Genomic DNA, 25,765 nt, shown 5'->3' with positions numbered 1-25,765 from the left:
TCGCACAGATCAAGTTTCCGACGCATCTGGAGGAAATGGAGCTCCAGAGTGAGGCGAGAAAGTGGGTGAGATGCGCCGGCAGCACGGCACACCATAAGTGGCTGTGTGGGCTTTAAAAACGATGACGCTCCGAGCGCTGTCGCCCCTCGAGGATAATGGGCTGAAACGCGGTGAGAGGCTGGCTGAGCACAAGGAATACGCACACGGAGCCGCAAACAGCTTTCCTGGAGACGTCGGCCATTCAGCCCCGCTGCCGCGTCCACAATGAATGTGTTCTTCAACTTGAGGGGGTCCATTGTGAGACAGATGGTGGAGGACAGAGCAGCTCCAGGTAGGAAACGGGAAAATTACCTTTTTTTTCTTCCTGTAGTGCTTGTCCTCTTTTGGTTGATTGGTAACTAAGTGAGGCTCATCCCACCTGACTCGGGGTAAGAGGCAGGTCCATTCACACCTGTAGACAATTTTGAGTCTTCGCTGAATCTCACGATGTTCTGTTGTTGTGGCAAGTACAGTGAGCACGTACAAGCTTCACACTGGAAAGCCGCGATTCGAACCCCAAACCTTAAAACTGACGGGAAAGAGCTAACCGCTCACACTGTGTGTGTGTGTGTGTGTTTGCAATGGCACTTTTTTAAGTCTAGTTTTCCTTTGCGGAAAGAAAATAAATGTGAGGGTGGGGGGGGATAACTGTGAGCTACAATTGTGTTATTGAGTCGAAATCACCACGAGGGGCCATTGAGATGTAGTTTCACGCTTTCTTTCGCTGACGACGAGTTAAATTTTGTAACTAGCAACGTCATACGCAAGCTATTTACAGTTAGAAATTGAAATGTGCTGGAGACCATCCAACAGGCGTCACGTCAGAGCTGCTCTTCTTCTGGATTCTCTCCCATTTCTATCCGTCTGCCTCTGCCCACAACATGTGGGGATTTTCCATCTGCTATCTTGAGAGCATGGCCCTGACATTACGGGTTATTATAAAATGATGCATAATGTTCCAGTCAGAAAGTGCATGAATGCCTATGCTCATCGACTATGCAACCTTTTGCTTGTCTGACGTATGATCATGCGTGCCCAAAAGTTATACAATATTGCTCCAATGATGTTTAAAGCAATGACCAAAATCAAAAAATACTAAGAGTTCCCCATGTTACCCCTCAAAAGTTGAGATTTTCCATTGAACTTCATATTCATTGTATTGAGGAGACATGAACTTTTTTAGAAATGCAATGCAAGCAGACAGTGTACATTCAAACTGCTTGATGACAGAGTGGACATTTTGGCTTATGGTAGCAATTCTTCATTTCTCAATCGCTTCAGGTTCATGAATAAATGTGAAAGGTTCACTTGACATGTTACAGTTAGCAAGCCGACTGTGCACAGTTGAACAAATGACAGAGTGGACAGGTTTATCTTGAAAAAATCAGATGATGAAAACGATGAAGTATACAGTTCGTGTAAATTTATATTCTTCACTATGCACTGTTTCAGACTTCACCGAAGAAAATTAATGCTCGCCGTGATGTCACTGAAAACATCAGAGGTTTTCTTAAAGGGGCAGTTACCTCATCCTAACAGGGTGGACAGCATTGCACCTCCGACGGACACATCAAAAATGGACAATTTGCCAATAAAAATGGAATATCCATGATCAAAATGACTTGTTTTATCAAGTACTGTGTGCACCTTGTTGTGGAGTAGACAGTAAAGCCAGTTATAAAAAATAAATAACTTTGTATCATTTCATTGCTTATTTCACAAAGCAGACAAGTGTGTGGTACTTACCCGAATCATGTAGATCCAATGCAAAATAATAATAATAATAAATACTCAGTGTTTCATTATTCTGTTTTCCTTTTCGTGATGACTGTGATTCCGATGAACAAAGGCACTGATACATGCTGACATGAACCTTATTAAACTTTTTTTCTTTGAATCCAGATTAAAACAAGGATTGGATTACATGACCCAGTCCAATTTTGGAATCCATCTTTCCCTTTTGAACAACCAATGTTCAAGATTTGATCCAATCCGATCACCAAAAACTGTCCATCCCCAAAACATATATATGTCACTGCTTTGGTCGGTAGATGGCGTGGCGTCCATCGGTGCCTCCAGGATGAGGCATGAGTGCCTTCCTCCTTCCACCCTCCTCCTCGTCTTCCTCATTTGGTGTCCTCCAGAGGTGCAGATGCTGATGCTGACAGCAGCATTATCTCGCCAGTGTGTTTCCTTCGTCGACAACAAGAGGCGTCGCCTGGTGCGGTAGCTTGCTCAATGACGAACGGAGAGGAAATGGAGTGAAATAAGGTGGCGACGCAGGCTAATGTTAGTTGCTTAACTAGCTAACTAACAAAGTTGTTGCTAAGGGACACGCAAGTCACTCCGCATTGACGCGAAACTGGGTTGGGCTGGCGGATTGATATTCAAATGAGCCGTCAGGTGTGTTGTAAATCTTTCCCGAATAGCGCGTCAGCCAATCAGAGGTGAAGAAGACGAACTACTTTTTGAGGCTGCCATAACCCACCTTGGAAGAAAGATCGAACGAATGACTGCTGCAGGCAGGCGGCTAGCTTGACCCAGGCGTGCTGCGTTCACGTTACGCAAACACTGTCGGAACTTCCTGCAGTCCCGAGTGTTGTCTGTGTGTTCTCGGCGACGTTTTGGGGGGAGAAAATGACACGGCTTTGTCACGGACACGGTTGTGGGACAGAATCGCTGTCACGGAAGCAAGGCCGGAGAGCAAGTTTACGCTGATGGGACCGCGATTGGGAACGGGGACGCAGGCAGGTAAATGGAGCTAAACAAGGCCACCGTGTTCCAGTACTTTGTGAAACAATCCTCGTTCAATTGTGTCGATTGCAGCTGTGATACGAAGTTGAGGAGGATTTCTTTGTATTTCCAAATGTAGTTGTTTAATTTGCTCTACTTTTAACTCTGTGCTGAGTTCTAGTAGAAATATGAGAGGAATAAATAATTTCGATAATTGTGCTGTTTTTTTCCAAACGTGGCTCATGGTATTAAATGGGTCCCTGGTCATTTTTTTCTTGGGTCATCAGTGTCAAATTGTAATGACGTATAGACTTTTCACCTTGTTGCCACGTTTATGTATTTTGTTATGTTTTGCTAAATTCTAAATATATGACTCCAGTCTCAGTCAGCTGCAGGATATATTTTAAAATTCTGCTACTGGTCTACAAATCCCTGAAGTCTGTAGTTCCCGATTATATAAAAGAAATGAGAATAGCATCTAAACCCAGTAGAGTTCTGCAGACTCGGATCAACTAGTGGATCCTAGAGTTCAAAGCAAGCATGGTAAAGAAGCATTTAGATGTTAGCACGTCTGCCTCATGTGCAGTGGAGTTGGCATGTTTTCTACCCGTGCCTGTGTGGCTTTTCTCCGGGTACTCCAGTTTCCTCCCACATTCCCAAAACATGCATGGCAGGTTAATGGAACACTCTAATCTGTCCTTATGTGTGAGTGGGAAAGGTTGTTTTTCTCTGTGTGCCGTACGATTTGCTGGCAACCAGTTCAGGGTGTACCCCGCCCACTGCCCGAAGACAGCTCGGATGGGCTCCAGCATGCCCGCGACCCCCATGAGGATAAGCTGATTAGAAAATGGATGGATGGATACATGCAAATGGTATAAGCTGCCAATCGAAGTGAGGTCAACCCCAAATGTAAATGTTTTTAAATACATACTCTTCCGACACCAATGATTAAAGTCTGTCAAAGCATTTTATAAAATCCTGTTTTCCAAAATCTTATTTTAACTTACCTTGTGTCACAAATGCCCTACATAAAGAATAAAACATGGTTGTAAAGTGATGTGATTCTTTTGAGGAAATCTGACTGAGAAATAAGCGAGCGTGACAGTCACGGCTCTTTTGTTTATTTCTTTATTTTTGTAAGTCCTTCCTAGGACTCCACGATATTGGAAAAATATGCAATGCGGGTGTTGTGTATCGATATGATTGCAATATTTAGCACGACACCATCCCCTGTCTTATAATTAATATGGAAACTATGTTTCCTTTTAAATAAGTGTAGTGTTAACATACATCAACATGACATGATATGAAGGAGAATTGGCTTTTCAGTTTTCCATTATATGGTCCTTGATTAGGGTCTTGGTGAAGCATCAAACTTTAAGATTTGGTCTTGAGCTGTGAAACAGCTGGACTGGGGAAGCCCTGCGCTCAGACTTAATAAGTTTGATTTTGTCATGCATTACCCGAGCAAATGCATTTGCTTGGACATCTCATTTTATTTAAAGAATAGAATAGGGTACAATCCGCCTTTATTAGTGCCGCAATGGGCAGGGCGGTGCAATTGTGGTTAGCATGGTTGCCTTCGAGTTGAGAGGCTGCAGCTCATCCATGACTCCAATGAGCCAAGCGCAATCGAAAATGCATGCATGGATGGACGGTGGGCAATTGTCGAAATTATCTCGGATAATGAGTGGGCATGTGGAGCCACTTGTAAAATAAGATCAACAAGGCTTAGGCAGACAACGCATGAATGAATAGCTTTTTCAGCATCTGTGATTTATTCCTCAAAATAATTCTTCTTTTGTCTTTTTCTTACGTTGCATTCGCCGTTGCGGAATGGTCCACAAGAGGCAGCCATGAGCCCTCCACGCCGATCATCGAGTTCCCATGGCGACAGGTAATTTCCCCGGAGCACTTGGTCCCCCCCCATCCCCCCGTCCCCACCCCACCCCCTGTAACCATCAGGAAGGCATACTTGCTACTGTTTACGCAATATGCGGCCACCGCTGTCTGTTTACAGCATGCACATAAATGCATTCAGCGTGTTCATGTCCTTGCATCTTTAACTTCTCCAGTGTGTCCATTTTATTAATTTTAATGACAACACAGAGCAAATACAGAAAAACAAAGTCTTGCAAAACAAAGTCACCCCCCCCCCCCCCACACACACACACAGAAATATTTCATAAACATTCAATATAAAAATCCCCCAATTACACCCAAAAACAAAATCAAAATATTTTTCCGGATGCACATGTTGAGCATGCTGATAAGTCTCTCCTTCGGTCATCCAGCAGGCCCTCTACGGAGACCCTGCAGCGGAACAACAGCAGCAACTCTGGTGTTATTTTGGACATTTCAGCTCTCAAGATGGCTGAAGTGGATACCGAAGTGCCTCCCCTTCCACCTCGCTACCGCTTCAGGGACCTGCTGTTGGGGGACCAGACGTTTCAGAATGATGACAGGTAGCGTAACGGCTCTTGTATTTGAAGCCCTTATCTGCGCAGATGTGTGTTGGTAGACTAAATGCATGTACGACCCCACGCTGCATTGGCGAGTGCTTTTGGGAGTCTCCCGAGGGTTGAATTATTGCTCTGGTTTGAGAAGACAACCAGCAGATGCTGCAGGAGGCCCGCAAGGGCAAAAAAAAAAAAAAAAAAAAAACAGCCCAGCGTCAGCGACGCTCTCCGTGGTGCTGAAATCAAGCTTCTCGGCTCATTTGAGCCCCGCCGCAGAGCAAATGGCCCGTCGGCTTTCTATTGCTTTTGGCGGCTGCATTAAAACAAAAGCCACCATGAGGCAAATTATCATGACTTTATAAAAACTTTCTAAGCAACATAGGCGCTTCTCGATCTGGTGTAGTTCATTCATATTGGCCATTTGCCATGAAACCTGTTGCCTGAGCGTGACATAACAGAGCGATTCTCAACCAGTGTGCCAGGAAAGATCATCAGGTGTGCCACAGGGAATTTTCCAATTTCAATAAATTGTTCCAAAAATTCTTTATTCACCACCGATAATATGTTTGATCATCAATCAATGCCAGCGAGGCCATGCGTGACTAGATGGCAATTACCCTCTGTATCTGCGTTGGTGACATTTTTGTTTCGACCTTGAGATATTTTTTTGCTGCGTGTCACGTGTTCATAATGCCCCACAATGCCGTCATGTGACCTTTGCTAACGCAGCAGGGTTGCATCGCTCTTCCTTTCTATAGCAACCAGGTTGTTTGATAATTTATTGACTGTATCCAACACACAGCACGTTGTCTGTGTTATCTTTCCCACCCCGGGCTTCCCAGTTGCTTGCGGATGCAAGCAATATTGCAGCAATAAATCAATATCGTTGTTTGGACGCCTGCTGCGCTCTGCATTTAGCTCATTGATCCTGTGAATGTGTGAACGCGACGATTAGTCCGGCCACCCGTTGTCGCGAGGCGACGTGGGTGACGAGTCTCGTGTGAGATCAATCGGCGTTCTCTCTTTTCCGGTTGCGCTTGCCGTCGGTTTCAGAGGCTCCCTGCTGTGCGCTGTTGTCACTGAGATTTACCTCGAGGGGGATTATTTTGTCTCCACGTAACATTTTAAAGTTGCGCTCCAATGTTTTGCCCTCCGCGGGGACACCCGACATCATGCTGCCTTTTCCCTTGGAGTGCTAGGATGTATTGGGTGGCAAAGCTTTCTTTTATTCATGAAACTGCCTCTTTTTCTTTCATCCAAACTGCTGCGGCAAAAGAGGAGGAAAGCTTTGCGCCAAAAACACAAAGTGTAGAAGGACATCCGACTCTTTGCATGTAAATTTGAATCTTGTCAATGTTTGTGCCAGAGAATGCCTGACAGGTTTTGTAGATGAATTCAAAAAGGTTCATTAGAAATGCGAATGCCTTTAATATTTGCGTGCGTTTACATTTGGCCGTAGATGGACACGGCGGTTGTTGCGACAGCTGCCGTGCAACACACGCTCCCTCTGCGCTTTGCACATGAAATGCAGATGTACTGTAAACGACGATGCAAACGTGGTGGCAGACATTGATGGCGCGGTCCCATAATTGCTGCTTTTGCAAACGACAAGCAAAATGATGTCGCTGAGCTTCAGGGACCCGCCATTAGTTGATCTGCCGTATCCTCACGCTTTGTGATCTTGATTATTTCCTCTGCTCAAGTCTCATCAAGTGAAAAGCCTGGAAACAAATTAGCCCCCAGTGGGAGACGCGCGGCCTCCCCCTCGCTCGTCTTGATGGCCTTTGGCGTCTGCTTGCTTACCATTTGTAATCCAGTGGGGCTGTAACATTCAACCGCCGTGGACTCGACTATCGAAGCAGTAAAGATGATTTACTTCACGTCGTTTCATGGCTAAGTCCGGCTAAGAGGCAGTTTTATTTATTGTATGCCATGCGGTTTGTTACTTTTTAAAGAGAACGTAATGCCATAAAATTGTTGAAGACCGCTGCTTGTAAGATATGCATTTGATAAAGCAAATTTGTTGGTGTAGCGGTTAGCATATCTGCCTCACAGTGAGGGTGAGCGTTGGAATCTGCCTGTGCGGAGAAGGCTTGTTCTTTCCGCGTTGCAAACTCATCACCGCCATCTTTGAGCCGCTGCTTGGTCATGCATCAAAAATATTTATAAACTGTCAAAAGCAAATAGAAGAAGAAATGGAAACAAAAATAAGTAGTAGGAGTAATAGTCATCATAGCAATTCCGATGTGACGTTTCGCTAGTTTAGCATGCGACTTCCTTGCGCCACGACAAGGATTTACAGCAGCAAAAGCCGTAGTAACCCGCCGGGATTCCACCGTTGGCCACAGTGCGACGCGTTGATTCTATTGAAGCCATTTTAAACTAAAAAGAAAAACTTTTACGTAATTTGAAGCGAAGTTTTCGTACCTCGTTTGTTGTCATCAGCGCGGAAATTCACTCTGATGCCCTCACACTTCTCTGAGAAGGGGGTGTGTTCAGAGAGGTGGGGTGCGCTCTTACACCCATTTTTTCGATGCACGCTGAATAATGAAACGACACATATGAACAATGCTCCGAGTTTCCAAACGGTCAAAGTGAAGCAGTGCACACTCGGTATTTCCGAACACACCTATGATTAAGGAATGGTGGTTTTGGGTGCTAGTCCGAGCCCTAATGTTTTTTGTCACCTTTTTTTTGTGAATTACATTTTCCCCCAAAATGCGACTCATATGCTTTTGTTTTTTTTCTTTGTCATTGCAGTCCCCCCCCCCCTCCCCCCCCCCCCCCCACCGGTGCGATTTATAGTCCAAAAAAAAATCTGCTGTAGAACCATAAATGTCAAACCCAATTTATTTTGGGATTGCTTGAATTAGAATGCTTTCATTCGATTCCTCCTATCGGCTTTTAAAGTCAAAGTCGGAAGAAGGCTTCTCTATCGTGTTTTCTTTTTTTTCCCTCAGCGTCGAAAGTTATCGTATGTCATCGAATTACCAGTATATAATTATGAGGCTGACGTGTGTTAAAAGAAAAGTTTCGCAGCACTCTTTTAAAAAAGTCAAAGTCGACTTGTCCCAGATGTCTACACAGTCATCGGCTTGATGCCCGACAACGCCCACGAATCGCAGCCTTTCGACGGTCACCTAATCAGAGGAAAGGGCGGGGGGCTGGTCGGGGGACTATTCTCGTGACGAGTGTGGGGGGCCTAATGAAATAAGTGCTAAAATAGCAACCGGGAGATGAACTGTCGGGCTCGAAAATGAAGGATTTTGTCAATATGAATCAAGTGGAGTCCCAGAGTGAAAGTGTAGTGCTGCAAATGAGCGTCATTGTGGCTGTTTCGAGTTGCTCTACCCTCGTTTCATTCATTTGTGCAAAGTGGCGGAAAGATGGAATATGTGCTATCCTGTGTGGCCATCGGGTTGGGCGTGGGGGGGGGGGGGGGTGGATCCCCCTCCACCGAGGTCATTATCTCCAGACTCTCGTGTTTGATGACTTTAATGATTGCGAGCGGGAACAAAGTCATTTTTGGTTTTTTTCAGGCTAGCGTGAGCGCGTGTTCGTATGTCTGCGTGCGTGTGTGTGCACGCGCACCTGTGTCATTCTGATTAGACCTCGGAGAGTGCGTGGGTTTTATTTCTCGGCGTGTCAGCCGGTGAAAGCGGGCTTGTCTCAGCCACCGTCAGAAATAGAAGTGAGCCTCTTATACATCCAGAGAGGCAAAGAACACAAAAGAGTTGCGGGTGGAAAATTGGTTCCATCCATCTTTTTCCTCTCTGTGTATAATCTTGCCGGGTGGGTTCTCCCCCCCACGCCCCAATGTGATTGAGACGCCGCACAGAAGGGAGAGATGTCGACACAAGGAGCAGTGTTAATTGGCCACTAAATCACCTCTTAACGCCTCGCCTGTGAGTCAAGAAGTCGTGTTCAGAATGGGCGACCCAGCAGTGAAGAGCAGCCGTGTAGCGTCACGTATAGAGAGAATCTTTTATCTCCGAACCTAACGTTTGCTCTGCATGTTCAGTGACTAACCTGAATGCCGTCGAATACTGCGCTTTCTTTTGACTGCAATTCATTCCGGCCGCGTCCTTGGTTGAAATTAGATTGGGTGGACTTTCGGAACAAAGTTTCTCCATTGCATGAAATGGAATTTACCACGAATGTATAAACTCATCATACAGAGACAATCAATCCCATAGCGTTTGCTTTCTAGTCTCAAGCATCATGCGTGACGAGTCCCAGAAGCTAACGTTGCAGCTCGGCCTGTCGCTTTCAAATATCCTTGTATTTTAGTTTAGCTCCAGTCCTCGATTCTTCTCAGTCTTTGCACCTTTTCAGCACTTACCTTCAATTATATTTAACGTGTGCAAAAACAAATCCCTAAAATCACTTCGCGGTCTTTTAACAGTTACGCAATCACGCATTGCAATTACAGAATGTGAAACCTTTGACCGCTTCCTTGCCGAGGAACGAAAATGCTTCCATATTTTGCTTGCTTAAGTGATCTTTGGGTAGCGTTTTGATTTGATAAATGGCCTGGTAAACAAAAAGGAAGAAGAAGACAACAGAAAAACGTAAGACTAAACGAAAGGCAAGGGAGATAAATCACGTTTGGCGCTGGATGAAGCCTGCTAGCGACTTAGCGAGTATGTGTTATAACTGCACATGGACTCGGATGACACATTTCCGAATCTTGCGTTGGTGCAGTTTCCCTCAAATCATGTTCTGACATGTTTCACAGACCTCACGTTGTTCTCGGGGACGTGCGCGTTTCGGCTCCACCGAGTTTGCACTTTGGGCCGCTGATGGCACCGAGTGGGTGGGCGACACTCGTGGGCCACTCCACATTCGGAGAGGCTGTGATGTGCTCTCGCCTTGATGATGATTGTTATTGCCGTGGCAAAGTGCAGGCGGCAAACACGGCCATTCTGTTTTCTCGCGTTTCCGCGAGGCCACGTGTAATCGCAAAATGCAACGTTAGGCTCGGGATCGATCCCTCGTTCCATCCGGGGATTAGTCCGCGTCGCAGTTTGCATCGACCAGATCCGACTGTAAATCCTTCGGCTCTCTTGCCGCACTTTTATTGCTTGAAATTATCCGGACCATTATTGGGACTAAGCACGCAGGACTCAAACAGAGCAGACAATTAAAGATAAACTACAGAGAGTACGTACGATGAGATGGATGCTCCGAGAGAAATCATTTTCTTTTGAGCTATTACAGCTTTGCTCGGAGAACCCCCTTCTGTGTTTATTCTTCAGCCTCCGTGCTTTGTCTCGCTTGCCTGATTAGCGTTGGGGGGTGTTGGCTTCTTAAATTTTGATAAGCAGTGTTGATGATGCAGCCATTTGAATGAGGCCATTTGGGGATGGTGGTGTGGGGGGGGGGGGGGGGGGGGAATGTTCTTCCAGTGTTGTTACTTAGAGAATTATGCAAGAATAGCAGTATGAGACTAATGCTGAAGACTGGAGCTGCATTTGAGTGGTGTGCCCGTTTGGAAATGCTTATTAAAAATCTGCACCTATTTAATCATCAGTCATTCATGATGTACACAGATCATGAGATGATTTCTCCATTTGGGATTTGCCAGGAAAAAGCAATCGGGACAATGGTCTATGATTAATAAATCCTCTTTTGTTTGTGACACATGAATGCAATTATTATATATATTTTTAAACTGGAGAAGAGTAACCGTCTTCTTAGAGAACAAATTTAATTCAAGCACGCCACATAGCTGACTGTGTTCGGTATTTTGTTTTGCTGAACTAGCAACTATTAGAACGGATGCACCATGGCATGCAGCTCATGTCACCCACAGGCAACCTGGTCTAGTTTGTGCAACATCACACACACGCCCTGACTGTGGACTTTTTAGTTGTGTAAGTTGAGGGGTTCGTTGTTTTTAAGTCATTCAGTATCAACCAATTCTGGACCAAGTCTGAAAAGACGTTTAAAATTGTCTTTGGGAGTGAATGAGTTAATGGATGGCTCGACATTGCGAACGGCAAAAGGAGAGATGGAATCCTTTGAATGCGGTTTTAGTGAAAGGGAGAAAAAAAAAAGGTCGTCTGCACCGCAGCACGATCGAGAACACACCTCCATCGGCAACTAAAATCACTTCCTGCTTTCCCTTACTTCAACAGCCAGTCAGATCAACCTGAAAACATGGCGAAACAATTATTAAGCAACAGAATGCAATTTAGGTCATCTTAGCATGAAATAATATGATGCTCAAACATAAAATGACAATCAATAATGTAACATAAGCTTACATTTGGAATAAGATTTATGCTAAATTAAATAACTTCTAACAGAGGTATTTTGGAAGCTACGTCTTAAAAAAATAGTATTGTGTTATGCTTATTTCATGAAGAAAAGTTCATCAAACGTGCCCCTCCACGAGACGTCACCTTCTCGGTAAAAGCAAGCTAAAAGGGCCTTAAGATACATTTGAGTTGTGCTTTCAAATGGTCGGAGTAATTGCGCTGTATTATCCATCCATCCATTTTCCGAACCGCTTGATCCTCACTAGGGTCGCGGTGCGCTGTATTAGTTATGAGCAAACATGCCAAACGTATGACGATGGCCGAGTGGGTTTTTCGGCGACGAAAATGCACTCGGGAGCTCCGGTTTTCGTTTGTGTATTTATTTTGAATTACCATCAAGTCGTCTGTAGTGACCATTATTTCCGGCATTTTCCATTTGTGGAGCAAACATAAGGTAACCGACAATCACGAAATAGCTAGTGGGACCTTTTTTCTGAACAGAACGGCTGATGGCAAAACAGCAGTGTAGTCATGTTTGCGTACCGCTGGAGGGAATGTGTTTGTGTGTGTGTGTGTGTGTGTGTGTGTGTGTGTGTGTGTGTGTGTGTGTGTGTGTGTGTGTGTGTGTGTGTGTGTGTGTGTGTGTGTGTGTGTGTGTGTGTGTGTGTGTGTGTGTGTGTCGTGTGCAAGTTTTAGCCAGTGGCACCAAGGAGACTTCTGCTGCTCGCCTACAGCGGCGCCAGTTTGCTGCCTTAATATGTTTTGACATAAGACTCATCATCGTAGCTCTCAGTGCCCATCTGCTGCGTAGCGCATGCTAGCTTCAGCGTCCTGTCATGTGGAGCTTTATGGGACGCAGACATTTTGTCGCGATTGCTCCCATCACAGCTTGATCAAGGGAAAGGCTTGTGCTGCTCCGAAACAAAGTAGCTGCGCAAATGATGATAATGTTGCTCCGGAAGAGAAGTTTTGTCATTTCAATCGGGTACACGGTGTCGGGGGCTTCCTCGCAGTGACAGGCGTGTTAGCGTCATCGGGTGTGAACGTTTGATTTTCTCTTCCACGTGATGAGCCGACGACGAGACCGGTGGGTCGTGCTTGCCCAACGTTAGCTGTATTTAAATTCCTCATTAAGAGCCTAACTTTCAAACGAGTACATTGCTTGTTTATTCCCTTTAATGACCGTAGATTTCTGATTATTTCCATGGAAAGAATCCAACTTTGGTCTTTCCCCAACTCTCTGTGTGTTAGTGATGTGTCGTTCGCGAACGAGCCGGCTCTTTGAAGTGAACGATGGGAGCCGGCTCCTCATTGGGAGCCGGTCCGAATAGGAGCCGACTTTTTTTTTCTCCGGTTTTTTTCCCCCCCTTCGGTTAAAGCCGCACGTGATTGGTCAAGATCCGTGGTAGAAGAGGAAGGGGAGGGTTACGCACACACACACACACACACGCTGCAGTTTAGAGAAGGGGGAGGGGTTAGAGAAGACAGCAGCACACTGAGCAGCACGCGAACAAGACAAACGAGGAGACGAGAGAGCAAGTTAGCGAAAAAAAACAACACGGTGGAAAGCGGAAAGGTGAGAAAATGGATAGGAAACGCAGTGAAATTTGGACTCATTTCAATTTAATTGATAGTTCAAAGGCAGCATGTAGACTGTGCAAGGTTAAAATATCCCATCGATCAGGCTCCACAAATAACCTGCACAGGCACATCAGAAAAGTCCACCCATCAGTACAATTTGAAGAGAAAAGACAAGCAAGGGAACCAGCTATTAATGAAGGTGCTAGTGTGTCTGCAACTGTTGCTGCTGCTGCAATGTCACAACTGCCTAGATGTACAACCCAGAGCTCTATGAGCCACTTTATGCAAAAAGCTATAAACCAGCAAAACAGAACATAATTGACGAGGAACTGGGTATTATGATTGCAAGTGATTTTCAGCCATTTTGTGTTGGCTGTGTGTTGTCGCAACATCTGTCCCCTCAGAGAGAATCTTCTCCAAAACAGGGCAAATATTAACAGAGAGGAGAAACAGGATCAACCCCTCAAAGCTGAAGCACTTGGTTTTTCTTCATGTCAATCTCCGCTAAAGACAAGCTAAACCCTTTACCTGGAAGCTGCTTTTTTCTTTTTGTTTTACAAATTTTAATTTATAATTTGTTGTGTGGTATTCAAATCTTACTTATGTTGTTTTACAGTAAATAGTTAAATGCTTATAAATATACACATTCAGAGATTGGAACTTTTTGTTGACCTTGTTTTGAGATGGGTCTTTGTACTTTGTTTTTATTTTTGTAGCACTCCATGTTGTACTCCATGTTGAGTATGTTCAGAAGAATATAAATAAAGCCATATAAATAATAAATGTTTGATATACTGTCTATTTTTTGCATTAGTAATTCATTTTACACATAATGTAACGTTATTTTTGATAGTAAATTTATTTAAGCAACAAAAAACTGAGGAGCCATTTGGGAGCCGGAAGCGCCGGCTCTTTTTAGGGAGCCGAGCCAAAAGAGCCGGCTCTCTAAAAGGAGTCGGAATTCCCATCACTACTGTGTGTCTCCATCTTAAGTGAATGTATTGCAATATAATCTGTGTGTGTGTGAGTTGACATATGAGAGCAGTGGCACATAAATGTCATCGACACACATTGTTGTGTGTTGTTAAACCTGCACAATCCTACGTTTTGGGGCAAGCACTGCTGAGTGTGCTGTAATGCGTCTCTTTTTTTTATTTTAGTTTTTTATTGATAATGATTTGTGGATGGATGGCACACTGACTCAACCAAGCATTGTGCTGTGGGGATCTTTTTATTCTGTGCTTCTTTAATTGAAAAGCGTCTTTTTTGGGGGTTGCCTTTGGTTCCAAAACAGTGGCTCTACTGCCACCTGTGTCTTCAGCTGTAGAATGCATTAAGCTTGGAATGTCTGTTGAGCAGCGTCCTTTTAATCAGATGCTCTTGAGTGCGCCTCAGTTTGCAGTTCCCCATCACGCCACTAAATGTCTCTCGGCTCCAACTTGTGCATCGGCCTTCCATGCCCTCATCCAACCAAGCCGACAGTCTTTGCCTGTTCCTTTTACTCAGCAGTTTCTTTGTACTTCATGGGGTTTTGTGACCATCGATGTGTATTGCTATTTGATTTATCATTTTCAATTTAGGTGTGATACAGGTTATTTTTCGAGGTCAGTCCTGATCAAAATTTTGAAACAAACCTCTCACTTGGCTCTCTAATCTAAATCAGGGGCAGCGCTTATCTCCTCAAAGGACAATGCTTTGGCATCTGTCCTTCTTTTGCTCACATTTTATAATTATCTCAATTTTCAATGTCAGAGAACTATGAAAAGTAAGAACATGCAGATGTCTTTTAAGCATTGCCAACTTTGTGCCAGAAGTGTGCCCGCCTTTTGATTTGTAGTCAAGTTCACGTGGATCAGATTGTTTAAAAGACACAAAGGATATGAGCATGGTGTTCCAAGGCATCAGCATTTTGTAACAATGCATCAGTAAGAGGACATTTAATTGTATTATTTCTTTCCTTTTTCTTGCTGCAGGCATATATTGAAACCACTGGAAACACCTTGTAACAGGTTCATGCTTATTCAAGTCATTTAACTCCTCTGTAGTGAGTCTCATTTCATGAAATTTCGAACATTCAAATGATGTACAGACTGGACACATCAACAGAGAAGAAATTCTGCCTTGACAAATGAGGCTCGGTTTTGTTGATCAGTAGTGAGGTCATATTTCTTTCTCTCAGCCAGCTGGATGAGGCTCCAGATCATATGCAATTTGAATGAAGATGGAATTGTTTGCCAGTAGTTGGAACTGGTTTGAATTCCCCGTACCGTGAATAAGACTCCAGTTCTGGCAGAAACCATGCTTCATTTTAGTTATGCCAGGGGTATCCAAACTTTTTCCTCTGAGGGCCGCATACAGAAAAATAGAAGGAAGTCGGGGGCCAGTTTTAATGATTTGTTTTTATTTTACCTGACTGAACATGCCAAAAGGTGATCGGGCAAATAGGGTTTTGTTTTTTTTTGGGGAGGGGAGTGGATCTACTGAGCAGGAGCTGAATCCTACCTCCATATTCAGAACCAAGACAAAAGCAATCTGTAGTAAGCTGACCATACTTGAGGAAAAACTTTTTAGTTTGTTTCTGAAACTGTATACCAGTAATCTTTGTTCTGCACAGAAATTCTATGACTATTTTAACTATAAACTTATCAATAGCATTGTGGACCATGTTAAATGTTGCAGTGGGCTGTTAGAAAACAGTAGCCAGGCCACAAATGGCCTCCAGGCCGTAATTTGGACACCATTGAGGTGTGGGGGGTTTTGGTTTGTTTGTTTGTTTGTTTGTTTTTATTTAGAAAGTTAAATCAGGGTTTTATCGCCCAGTAATTTTCCCACACGGAATTGTGAGATTTTAAATGTTTTTTTTTTAAATATCACACAAACCTGGCAGTTGAACATAACATTTTACTTTACTTCATACCTACTGTACAAGGTGGTCCATGCAAAAAAAAAAAAGTTTCGCTTTATCGTATTACCTTGCTGCCATGCAAACGTGTTAGAAGAGGCCACCTGCTTATTTGACTGCGGTTTGCTTTTCATGCCGACTGTCACAACGAAAGCCTCGGAGTGTCTGAATAATTGAGATGTATGTGGACGATACTCGCGAGGGTCCTAAACATCTTACTTGGAATATGAACAGCGCTTCAATCGCGATGAAAACAAAGACGCGAAAACAGTTCCGAGTGACGTAAGACTGAGAGACTCGTTGGCCGAGGCAGCTTTGACGTTACGTCGTGACGACGCGGGGAGACTGCGCTCCTCTCCGTCAGGGATGGACAAGCTTTCGACAAGCAGGAAGCGAGCGGGAGCTCCTCACATCCTCTCTCCCGAGAACACCCGCCGTTGCGACAGGGAGGGCGCCTCTCGCCCTCCTGTGACTCCTCCGTGCTGCCCGAGCGAGGCGAAGATGCGCTGAAGCGAGCTGTGCGCCTGCGAGGTTTCGACACAGAAGCATGGCGGGCGCCAAGCTGACACCCTCGCCCTCGGAGATCGACCCAGACGTGAAGACCGAGGTGCGGAAATCCCCCGAGCCCACCTGGGTGCACTCGTCCAACCCTCTGAGGAGCATGGACTCGTTTGGGAGCGATGTCGGCCAAAGGTAGAGATCGCGCTGCAGCATGATACGGACACGACCATGCACATAACATACATTCGTCTTTTACATGCAAATAGCTCGCGGCCAAACTTGAACTGTTGATTGATATTGAATCACCGTTTAATGCTGACCCCCCCCCCCCCCCCCCGTGCCCATGCCGCGATAGTTAGCTACGCGAGGAGGAACATGGGCTCGACAAAACGGCCTGACAGCCTCTGTGCGAGGCAATTTTATGACATATTGCAAAGGCACCTGCTGTCATTCTTCTTTTTTTTTTCAAACACATCTCGGCGTCACATGCATTCCATGTTAAGGCTGACTTTCGTGATTATATAATTCCATCAATGCTGCATTCCCACTTGACTCTCCAACAAGTTTTGTTTTTTTTAAACGTAATGCAACCTTATTTATGTGAAATGCAAACCATGGGTGATATTGTTGGCATTAAGCAAATGCATGATAGAGGACAGTGATGTACTATTTTATTGACAGCTATCAAAGAAGCAAATCGGCTTGATACAATCATTTTTGCACTCAAAACACTGTAGGATATTTAAAGCCAGTTTGGCAGCACACTATACAAATGTAGGGCTTTTTTTGGAGGGGTTGGCTGTGTTTCAGAGAGCACTGCTCAACTCTGCTGCTGCAGTGGGGAGTCGAGAGTATTTCCAGCATCGCTCGGCGTTTACTGTTTTTAACAGTGTTGATTTCGGTCTCGTTGTCTCATTGTATATGCCGACACGATTGCTGCAACGATTCACTGAGCTAACCACAACATGATGAATACTTTAGTCCTTTTTCATCCAATGAGCAATCCATCTTCTATCGCCGCTTATCCTCATTCGGGTCATGGATGGGCTGGAGCCGATTCAAGCAGAGGCACCCTGGACTAGTGACCAGACAAAGTGGGGAAAAATAAGCACCATTGAGAATCAACCGTTCATGTCCAAATTTAAGACCAGGGACCAGAGATGAAACAACATTTTGCAACGTTCTTTTCACTTTATTCATTTTCATCAGATCTCGATGAACATAAATTCAACAATAGTTGTGCACTAAAATATTTGCATGGCATTATATGACCCTCATGAGGACACAACGGTTCAGATAATGGATAGATGGATATATGGGTCATTCTGGAACTGGATGAATATTTTGGCTTCAATAAGAGCAAATAAACTACCAAATGCTTGATTAATTCCGCACAGATCAATGGTCCAATTTTTATGACATGAATTATTTGCTGTTTCCCATATCTGTCACTGTAATCACAGTAACGGGGTTGCAAAACCTGACAAATGTTAGCTTTCTCTCAAGAGTAGAAGCTAGCTTTTTTGCTGTTAAAATTTGATGGGAGGGATGTAAAACGTCAATTCCTGAATGACCCATATCCCAAGACTTGATTTCAAATTCAACTTCTTGTCTAAAAAAACAAACAAAAGTCCTGTACACGTAAAACAAGAGCTATTTAGAACAACCATAGCTTTGTTGGCATTAGCTTTAAGGAAAGCTTATTGCAGTGGTGTCAAACATACGGCCCGCGGGCCGGAACCGGCCCGCAAGGAGGTTCATTCAGGCCCGCAGGATAATTTAAAAGTGAAAAAAATGCATAAAAGACACAGAATTAATATTTTTAATAAGGTGCAAGTCATTGAGTATCCGCTAAGAGATACTGTTTTGATCAGAGAAGACAACAGCAGCCTCAGTCCGTCACTGAAACAGACCCATGACAGCAGACGTTATCAATAGCACTCTCAGATTTACACATTTAATAGCACTCTCCTTAGTTTGAAAGGTGTAGGCAGGGATTACATTTAGATTTTTTATGCATGTGTAAATGGCTTAAAAATCCTTTTCTTCATAAATCTCGTTTAATCTTAAAGTGCATTACTGTATTTTTCAATACCAATTACTTGTTAAAGTTTGTACAATCTGTGGGATCCGTTGCAATGCATATATGTGAATGATAAAAGTAAATTGCACATTTGTCGAAGGAAATGTAAGGTGCTTCGTGAAATGTTTTGTAAAAGATATGTTCATTAAATTTCAACATTTTCCTAATGTTCTTGTGCTTCTTTGTACCAAAACAAAGGAAAGACATATTGTTTTGGTTATTTATAGCAAAGTATGGTTTCATTTTAATGGTCCGGCCCACTTGACATCTACCGAGGCCGTATGTGGCCCACCATGTGAAATGAGTTTGACACCCCTGGCTTATTGCTAACAATCAATAGGAAACGGCATTGACGTGCTAACATTAGCATCGATAATAGCGGTTTTCGAAATAACGGATAATATTACAGAATCTTACTGAGTCACTTACGGTAGTAATAGAAGAAGTATTGGTCTTATTGGTCTTATATTGCCTCCTGTTGCCCGATGCGGGCACACCAGTTGGAGCAGCACAATGAGCTAGGTTGCAGCATGAAATGATGATGCACAAGCTACTTATTTCTTTGCATTCTGATTAATGATGTTATTACTTTATGTGGTTGCTAGTGATTTCAGTTACAAGCATGGCCAAGGAACGAATTAAACTCTCATCTCCGGGCACCAGTCAATCAAATGCAGGGGCATAAGTGCACTGTACATTTAATATAATGAGATTAGACACTTATATGGTCCCTCTGAGTGAAACTACAACTACAACGTGGCCCGAGATGAAGATGAGGTTGATACCTAAGATGTCCTCATGTAGCGTTTTTTTTTTTTTTTTTGGGGTGGGGGGTCCCCAGGAACATTTTTAATGGTGACTACTGTTTAGAACTTTAGATGAATCGCGAGCCACGCTGATTCTCTTTTTCAACGCCATTTTCATGGCGTTACTTTAGCTTCAGCTTTCAGTCTGTTCAATTGAAAGCCGAGCCACAGAATGCTGACCAGACTCGAGGCTGTTTCGCTCGTGAAATACAGTCACCTTGGGATTTGTGTTTGCAATAAATAAATAAATAATGGCTGGCCGATCAATAAAGTGATCCTCTGCAGCAGCAGAATGCACGTATTTTGACTTAAATTATTCACCCTGTTATTGTTTCTGAGTGGAAGGGAAAAAAAAAATACCCGCGCAATATTTCACTGCTCAGTATTGGTCAGGGCTTAATGAGTCTTGGAGCATCTTCAACAGCTGAATGTGGTCTAAACAGAAAGATTGATTCTGCCAGCTTATTGCCTTGCTGGGAGGACTCTATTTGGGATCCATACATTGTACAAAAAAACCCCAAAACATTTGAATGGTCAGTTTGTGTATACCGCTGACTGATTGGAGCACTTTACCAAACCGTCAGCCAGCATCTCAGAAGCAATCTGACAAAGAGCAAATCGGGGCTGTTGATTGACAGAAAGGCCGAACCGCATCCCGCCCCTCAGCTGATCTTTTCGCAGAGCAGCCGTCGCTGCCCGTTTGAATCACTTTTGCTATTGATCAACTTGCATTATTTGCTTCCCTGTTTGTTTTCTCATTCCTGGCAACCACATTTTATCACGCGGTCACCTTCTTGATGGATCGGTTCTGTCATTTCCCACTTTGTGCGTACCTCTTACGAGAAAAGGTTGATCCGGAGGGAAATGTCCGACATGAGTTATTGCGACTGAGCTATTATTTGCAAGCAAAGCAAGTAAGCATATCATGAATTATAAAGCATAATTCAATTGGACATGACTTTCGGTGTCAAGTCCCCTCTATTAAATATCCCAAATTTGACTCTCCGTTGTGCACAGGTATCAGAACAAGTCATAGTGGGTACGTCTGTGCAAATGATTCCACTGTTTTTGTAATACAAAGTCATGCATCATTGCTTTTCATGATCATTTGTGCCCTCATGTCCACCACAGAACAATTACACTTTCATTTGATCTAATCCCACCCCGGGTATTAATGAGCTGTTTTCAAGCGCTCCTCTGATTATCTTATACAATGGCCAGCAGCGTCGTCGTCTTTAATGAAGTCAGGACTGAAGATTCCCTTGATGAGCGTGCCTTAAAATGAACTAATTAAAAAAAAAGTCATGAGTAAATGAAGATACAAATACATGCCAGGCAGTGAGTTTCATGAGTCTCCTTCATTTGCGCCCCTGAGATCAATATTTTATATGGATTCATTTCGGAGGCTCGGGGAAAGTGAGAATGAGTAATTATCTCAGTGGGTTTTTTTTTTTTTTTTAAATATATGTTCCATTTGACATCTGACTCATCCAGAAAGCTCAGAGCATTTCTAAGAGGAAGAAGAAAATGTAATTAGAAATGTTATTGAATTTTAAAGCGATGCTCAGGGAGAACGGATGTTCTATTTGGTGGGCAGCCCAAAAGAGTCTGGCATGAAGCTCACGACCTGTTTGGCCAGTTGACTTGATCTCAAGGATGTCGCCTGCAAAATCCTTCACAGATTCGAGTTTGAATACCAGATGATGAATACCAGAACGATTGACACACGGCCATGGAGCTTCATGAACGGCACAGATGCGCAAGAAAGTCGATTCCCTGTCGTAGTCATGCCCACACAGAGGGATGACGTGTGGGCTCAACAATATTGCTACATGGGGCAAGCTTAGTTTTAACTTGTCTCAACTACCGTATTGGCCCAAATATAAGACGGTGTTTTTTGCATTGAAATAAGACTGAAAAAGTGGGGGTCGTCTTATATTCGGGGTCTAGACATTATACCCATTCACGACGCTAGATGGCGCCAGATATCATTGAAGCAAATGATGACGTTGACTCCCCAGGCCAAAGCGAACCCGTGCCACGAAGAATAAAAATAAAAATGGCGGGAGCATGAAGAAGAAAAATAAAAAATAGCGGTAAGAAAGAAAAGAGAAGAAAATAATAGAAGAGATAACAGAAAATGGAGAAATGTAGCGACAATCTGGAGAAAAGTGGGTCGAAAATCGGCCAGGTTAACCGGCAGCTGAGGAGAAGTTATGATGTAATTTACATTTCAAAAACCAGAAGCCATTCATTTACGAATGTGATTGCACTTTAGTTTCAATATTTAAATGTTCACATATTAAGATTTAAATGAGGCAAAATAACATGATTTTCCTCTCAAATATATTGTTGTAATCATTTGTTTCAGATGTACTGTAATTATTTTCTGCATGAAAATTAATTTGGTGTCCAAAAAGTCTTTTCTCAAACTTGAGTCTTGAAAAAGAGGGAGTCGTCTTATAATCAGGGCCGTCTTATATTCGGGCCAATACGGTACATAATTACAATTACCAACTTAGTCTTTAAATATACCTTAACAGTGTCAGGTCACATTTTCTTGCAGTAGTGGCATCCCCCCCACAAATGAAAGTCCAAATCCCATTTGCCCTTGAAAGTGCCGCAGAGATAATGCCCTTGTGCGAGCCGAGGCCCTCCCTCTTCAGATCCGTTAGAGTCCCGAATGTGGTTGAAAGCGTGCTTCCAAAGTGCTGCCTTCCACTTGTTGTCTCGCTCGCTCAGCACCAGCTTGTTTTATTTTTTTTCTTTCTACATCTACCGCACAGGAGGTGAGCTGAGCGCGCTATGCTTCATCCAACGTTTCAAATCAAAGGGATGATATCCGAAGGGCACAGAGATGCTAATTGGATGAATATGGATTGATGTTGTTTTTGCTAGCAAGCCTATTTTCTTGCATGGATCACGAATGCGTTTTCAGCTGTAAATTACCCGTGCGAGCGTTGCCTTCAGTGAGCTCATAGACGTTGTTGTTGCTTGTACTGAAGCCCTGGCAGGGCTGTCTAACAATCTACCGATCAGCTTTATTGTCCACGCGTAGCGTGTCAAAAGACCACTGTTACTTTATCAGGTGTACGCTACGTTTGTTTTGTGGTTGTTGTTTTGCTTCTGAATCAGATCAATTGAACCGAAATGCCTTGTTACGAGTGAGACTCAAGGCAAGACTGTTCACGCCAAAGACCGACTGAAGTGAATAGATTCAACAAATTGGAAGCGAATGAGCGCCGTGCCCATTTCAGTGATGTAGAAACTCCGCTTAAAGCAGCTGCTGCTCACGAACGGCCACAATTGGGCATTTTATTGAGTCATTAGTATTGCTTCAATGACTCAGCCATGTTGTCGATATGCGGGAGATGTTTCAGATTAATGGGATGTGCAGGTCCTTCCCTTGTGAGTTAGCTGCTTGCTTCCCGGCTTTAATGGACGCTCCATTAGCCCATTTCGAAAGGCGTAAATGCGTTGACTCCTTGTCAGAAACTTTTAAACCGCGTAGCCTCAACTGTAAGACGATCAGCTTTTAACAATAGTGGTTTGTCAGTAAAATTTGCCCCGCTCGTGGCTTTCTTCCCGGCCATCCATATCGGGACAGTGTGCCGGCAATGTGTGTGTTCACTGGTCTCCCATGGTTGGCATGAAGTGTGTTTTTGCTCCTCGGGTATACATACCATCAGCTTTTGTTGCTCCTGTGCGCAAGCCAACCAAAGCCATCTGCAGCGGAATCCTCTTCTCTCTGTCCCATCGTGTCCTTCCCTTACCCTCGCTGTCCTAACCGGTGCCTATCTGTGTCCGTGTGTGCTGCGTCCAGGTATCAGGAGGAGTACAGTATGGACTCAACCAATGCCCAGTAAGTCTCTGGCAGCATCATGCTTGCATGGCATGGATTATGTCTTCCTAGGGTTACCGGCACAAAAGGACGCACCGGGAAAATAAACAGAGGCACTCGTCGCGCTGTTCACTTTTATACGCCGATTGTCTAACTATCACCACGACCATCTTTGGTGTTTTTTTTGATTATTGCCTGAGCAGTGATATTGCTGCACAACACTGATAATGATGCTGCCATTCAAGGCTACCTTTTCAACAGTTGCTGTGGTGACAAAACGTACAAGAACAAAGAACAGAAAGCAAATTGACAGATTTGTTTTTTTATTATTCAATAACACCACACAAAATGGTGAAAAGGCAGCATGCGGGTCAAAAATGGCAGACTCTTTTTGATTTGTCTGTCAGTTGCTCCTCACATCTCCATTTCTCAATATGACTGAGCATTGATCCCTTCATAAGCGAGACAGTTGCGTGAACTTTGCATGTTACAACTTCCCAATCGTACTTAAACGAAGCAGCATTTGGGAGTGGTTGATTCCTTATATATTGTATTCGGACCAATGACTTTCTTTGTTTTGCATTTTCCGCTGACGACAGCATTCATGTATTTACGATGCCGTACAACATGGGTGGTAGAAAATGGATTTTGATCCCCCGGGGGCATACTAAGTGGTGCGTGCTTAGCATGTTGACGTGGACTCTTTTCCTTCACTCCTGGACTCTCGGCGCTGGTTCTGTCAAAACGCTGACTGATGTTATTGGCACCTCCTTTTCTGAATGAGAGGAATCACAGGAGCAATTGGAATGAGTCTCATAAATATTTGAACATGGCTGCGGTCAGTGCAACCCCAAACACCTGATATCCCGCTTACTATTTTTCCTTTGGGAGCTAATAAAAAGCATCGGCTGTAATTTAGCATCACGTGGATTCTTTTTTTCTTTTTTTTTTTTTTTTAATTAAATCTCAACAAATTGGTGCTACAAGCGCATATACAGTAAAACCTCTCAAGTCAGAGGCCCCTGTTGGCTTACAAGACTGAAATTGATCCAAAATTTCACACAATCACACTATGGGTTCATTTTCTAAAAACACATTTAAAATCTCCCAAATGTGGGAAAATGTGCTGTGGTCCGATGAAACCAAGATTGAAATCATCGGCCATCATTCCAAATAGTATGTTTGGCACAAACACCAAAAGAACACTATACTTACAATGAAGCACGGTGGTGGCAGCATGTTTTTTTCTAATGAAGTTGTACAGGTTATATGTTATCGTAATGGTTGAAAAATTATTTATCTTGGTCTCATTTTTTTTTTCATTTCTGAAAAACCTTGCATTTGAACGGGTGTGTAGACTTTTCATAGCCACGGTATCACTCTTTCTTTGAAGTTCACACACGGATAGTAACTGGTTAACTTATTGTTACACTTGTATACAATGTTAAAATGTTATTGCAAAAGACACCTGTTAGGTTATGAAATGATTTTTTTTCTATTTTTGAATGGGAAATTCTGCTTTATAATCCAGGAAAATCTGAGTTTTGCCATTATCCTGCAACAACTTGTATTCAATTTTTGAAGCTCCACTGGTAGTCTTGCACACTGACCTTTTATTCAAATTGGCTTCTCAAAATCTTGACATTGGTGACATCTTGCTGCTACTGCACATTTGAGTCCAAATGGCACGATGAATCTTGAAGGACTTTTGACAACTGCATTATATCACTCGTCCCACTTGAAATGCGCAGTCATCAGGAAACTACCGCAAAGAGTTTTATATTATAATTCTGCGGGTTGGTCCAGGTGCTTCAGCATTTTGTGCCTGTTACGTCTCCACTGCTCCCCTTGTTTTTGTTATAGTCTCTTACAGCAGGTAACAATGACTTAGAGGACCAAAAGTGACTGACACCTGCACTTTTCCCTTGATATCTTTGGGCCGCTGGCCAATACGGTCCAATTTCAGTGATTATGCCAAATTTATGTACTTCCCTCTTTGGTAGTCTGGATTTGAGCCAGTTCCGTAATATCTTCTCCGAAGGCGGGGGAGGAGGATATGAGAAAAGACAATACAGGCTTTTGAATATTCAGGACAGCGAGGCATATTTTTAGCGTGGCTGCAGCCTTTAAATCACATCTGAGGTATGGTGCCTGCCTATTGGCCACAGAGAATAAACAAATTATAAATAAAACTGTGTTCAAGCGGTGAAGGAGAAAGAGTGACGCTGTGCAGCTTCCATATTGCTTACAACGCAATTTAAGTGAATTAAACATGCCACTGGAAACCGTTACGGCAAGATTGGCGATGCCAGGCTGTGGGATTATGGTCATGAATTGTAGACGATGTGCTCTTTTTGTGACCTCGATTGGAATTAATGCACTGCTGGGTTTTTAATCAGTTATTGTTTACGCCTAAATATACAGTAAATAATCACGACATTTTGTTCAATGACACGCGAGCACTGAGACATCACACATGGGTAAAAAAATCAAATAAATTATAAAATATATCAACGCAAACAAACCATGCTTCTGGTATTCATAGTGATGTACCTGT

At 43.4% G+C, this 25,765-nt stretch overlaps 1 protein-coding gene across 12 annotated transcripts in view; it reads left to right on the top strand.

Annotated features, from left to right (window-relative positions):
• The first annotated feature begins 77 nt into the window (after window positions 1-77).
• kcnt1b (potassium sodium-activated channel subfamily T member 1b) overlaps window positions 78-25,765 on the top strand; it is a 53,039-nt gene continuing 27,351 nt past the window's right edge. For 9 of the 12 annotated variants that reach the window (XM_086110902.1, XM_086110895.1, XM_086110901.1 and 6 more), the window contains exons 1-3: window positions 78-331; window positions 4,621-4,669; window positions 5,067-5,237. In XM_086110902.1, coding sequence (XP_085967028.1) covers window positions 265-331; window positions 4,621-4,669; window positions 5,067-5,237 — 287 coding nt within the window. In that variant the 5' untranslated portion in view covers window positions 78-264. Of the gene's footprint in view, window positions 332-2,188; window positions 2,791-4,620; window positions 4,670-5,066; window positions 5,238-16,261; window positions 16,671-23,205; window positions 23,230-25,765 lie in introns of those variants that run through there. The other 3 variants (XM_086110893.1, XM_086110899.1, XM_086110900.1) reach the window with 3 other exon arrangements.

This window comes from Hippocampus guttulatus, chromosome 5, assembly GCF_054856545.1.
Source record: "Hippocampus guttulatus isolate MCC_2025c chromosome 5, RoL_Hgut_1.0, whole genome shotgun sequence".
Lineage (NCBI taxonomy): Eukaryota > Metazoa > Chordata > Actinopteri > Syngnathiformes > Syngnathidae > Hippocampus > Hippocampus guttulatus.
This window is presented reverse-complemented; position numbering and strand designations above follow the sequence as displayed.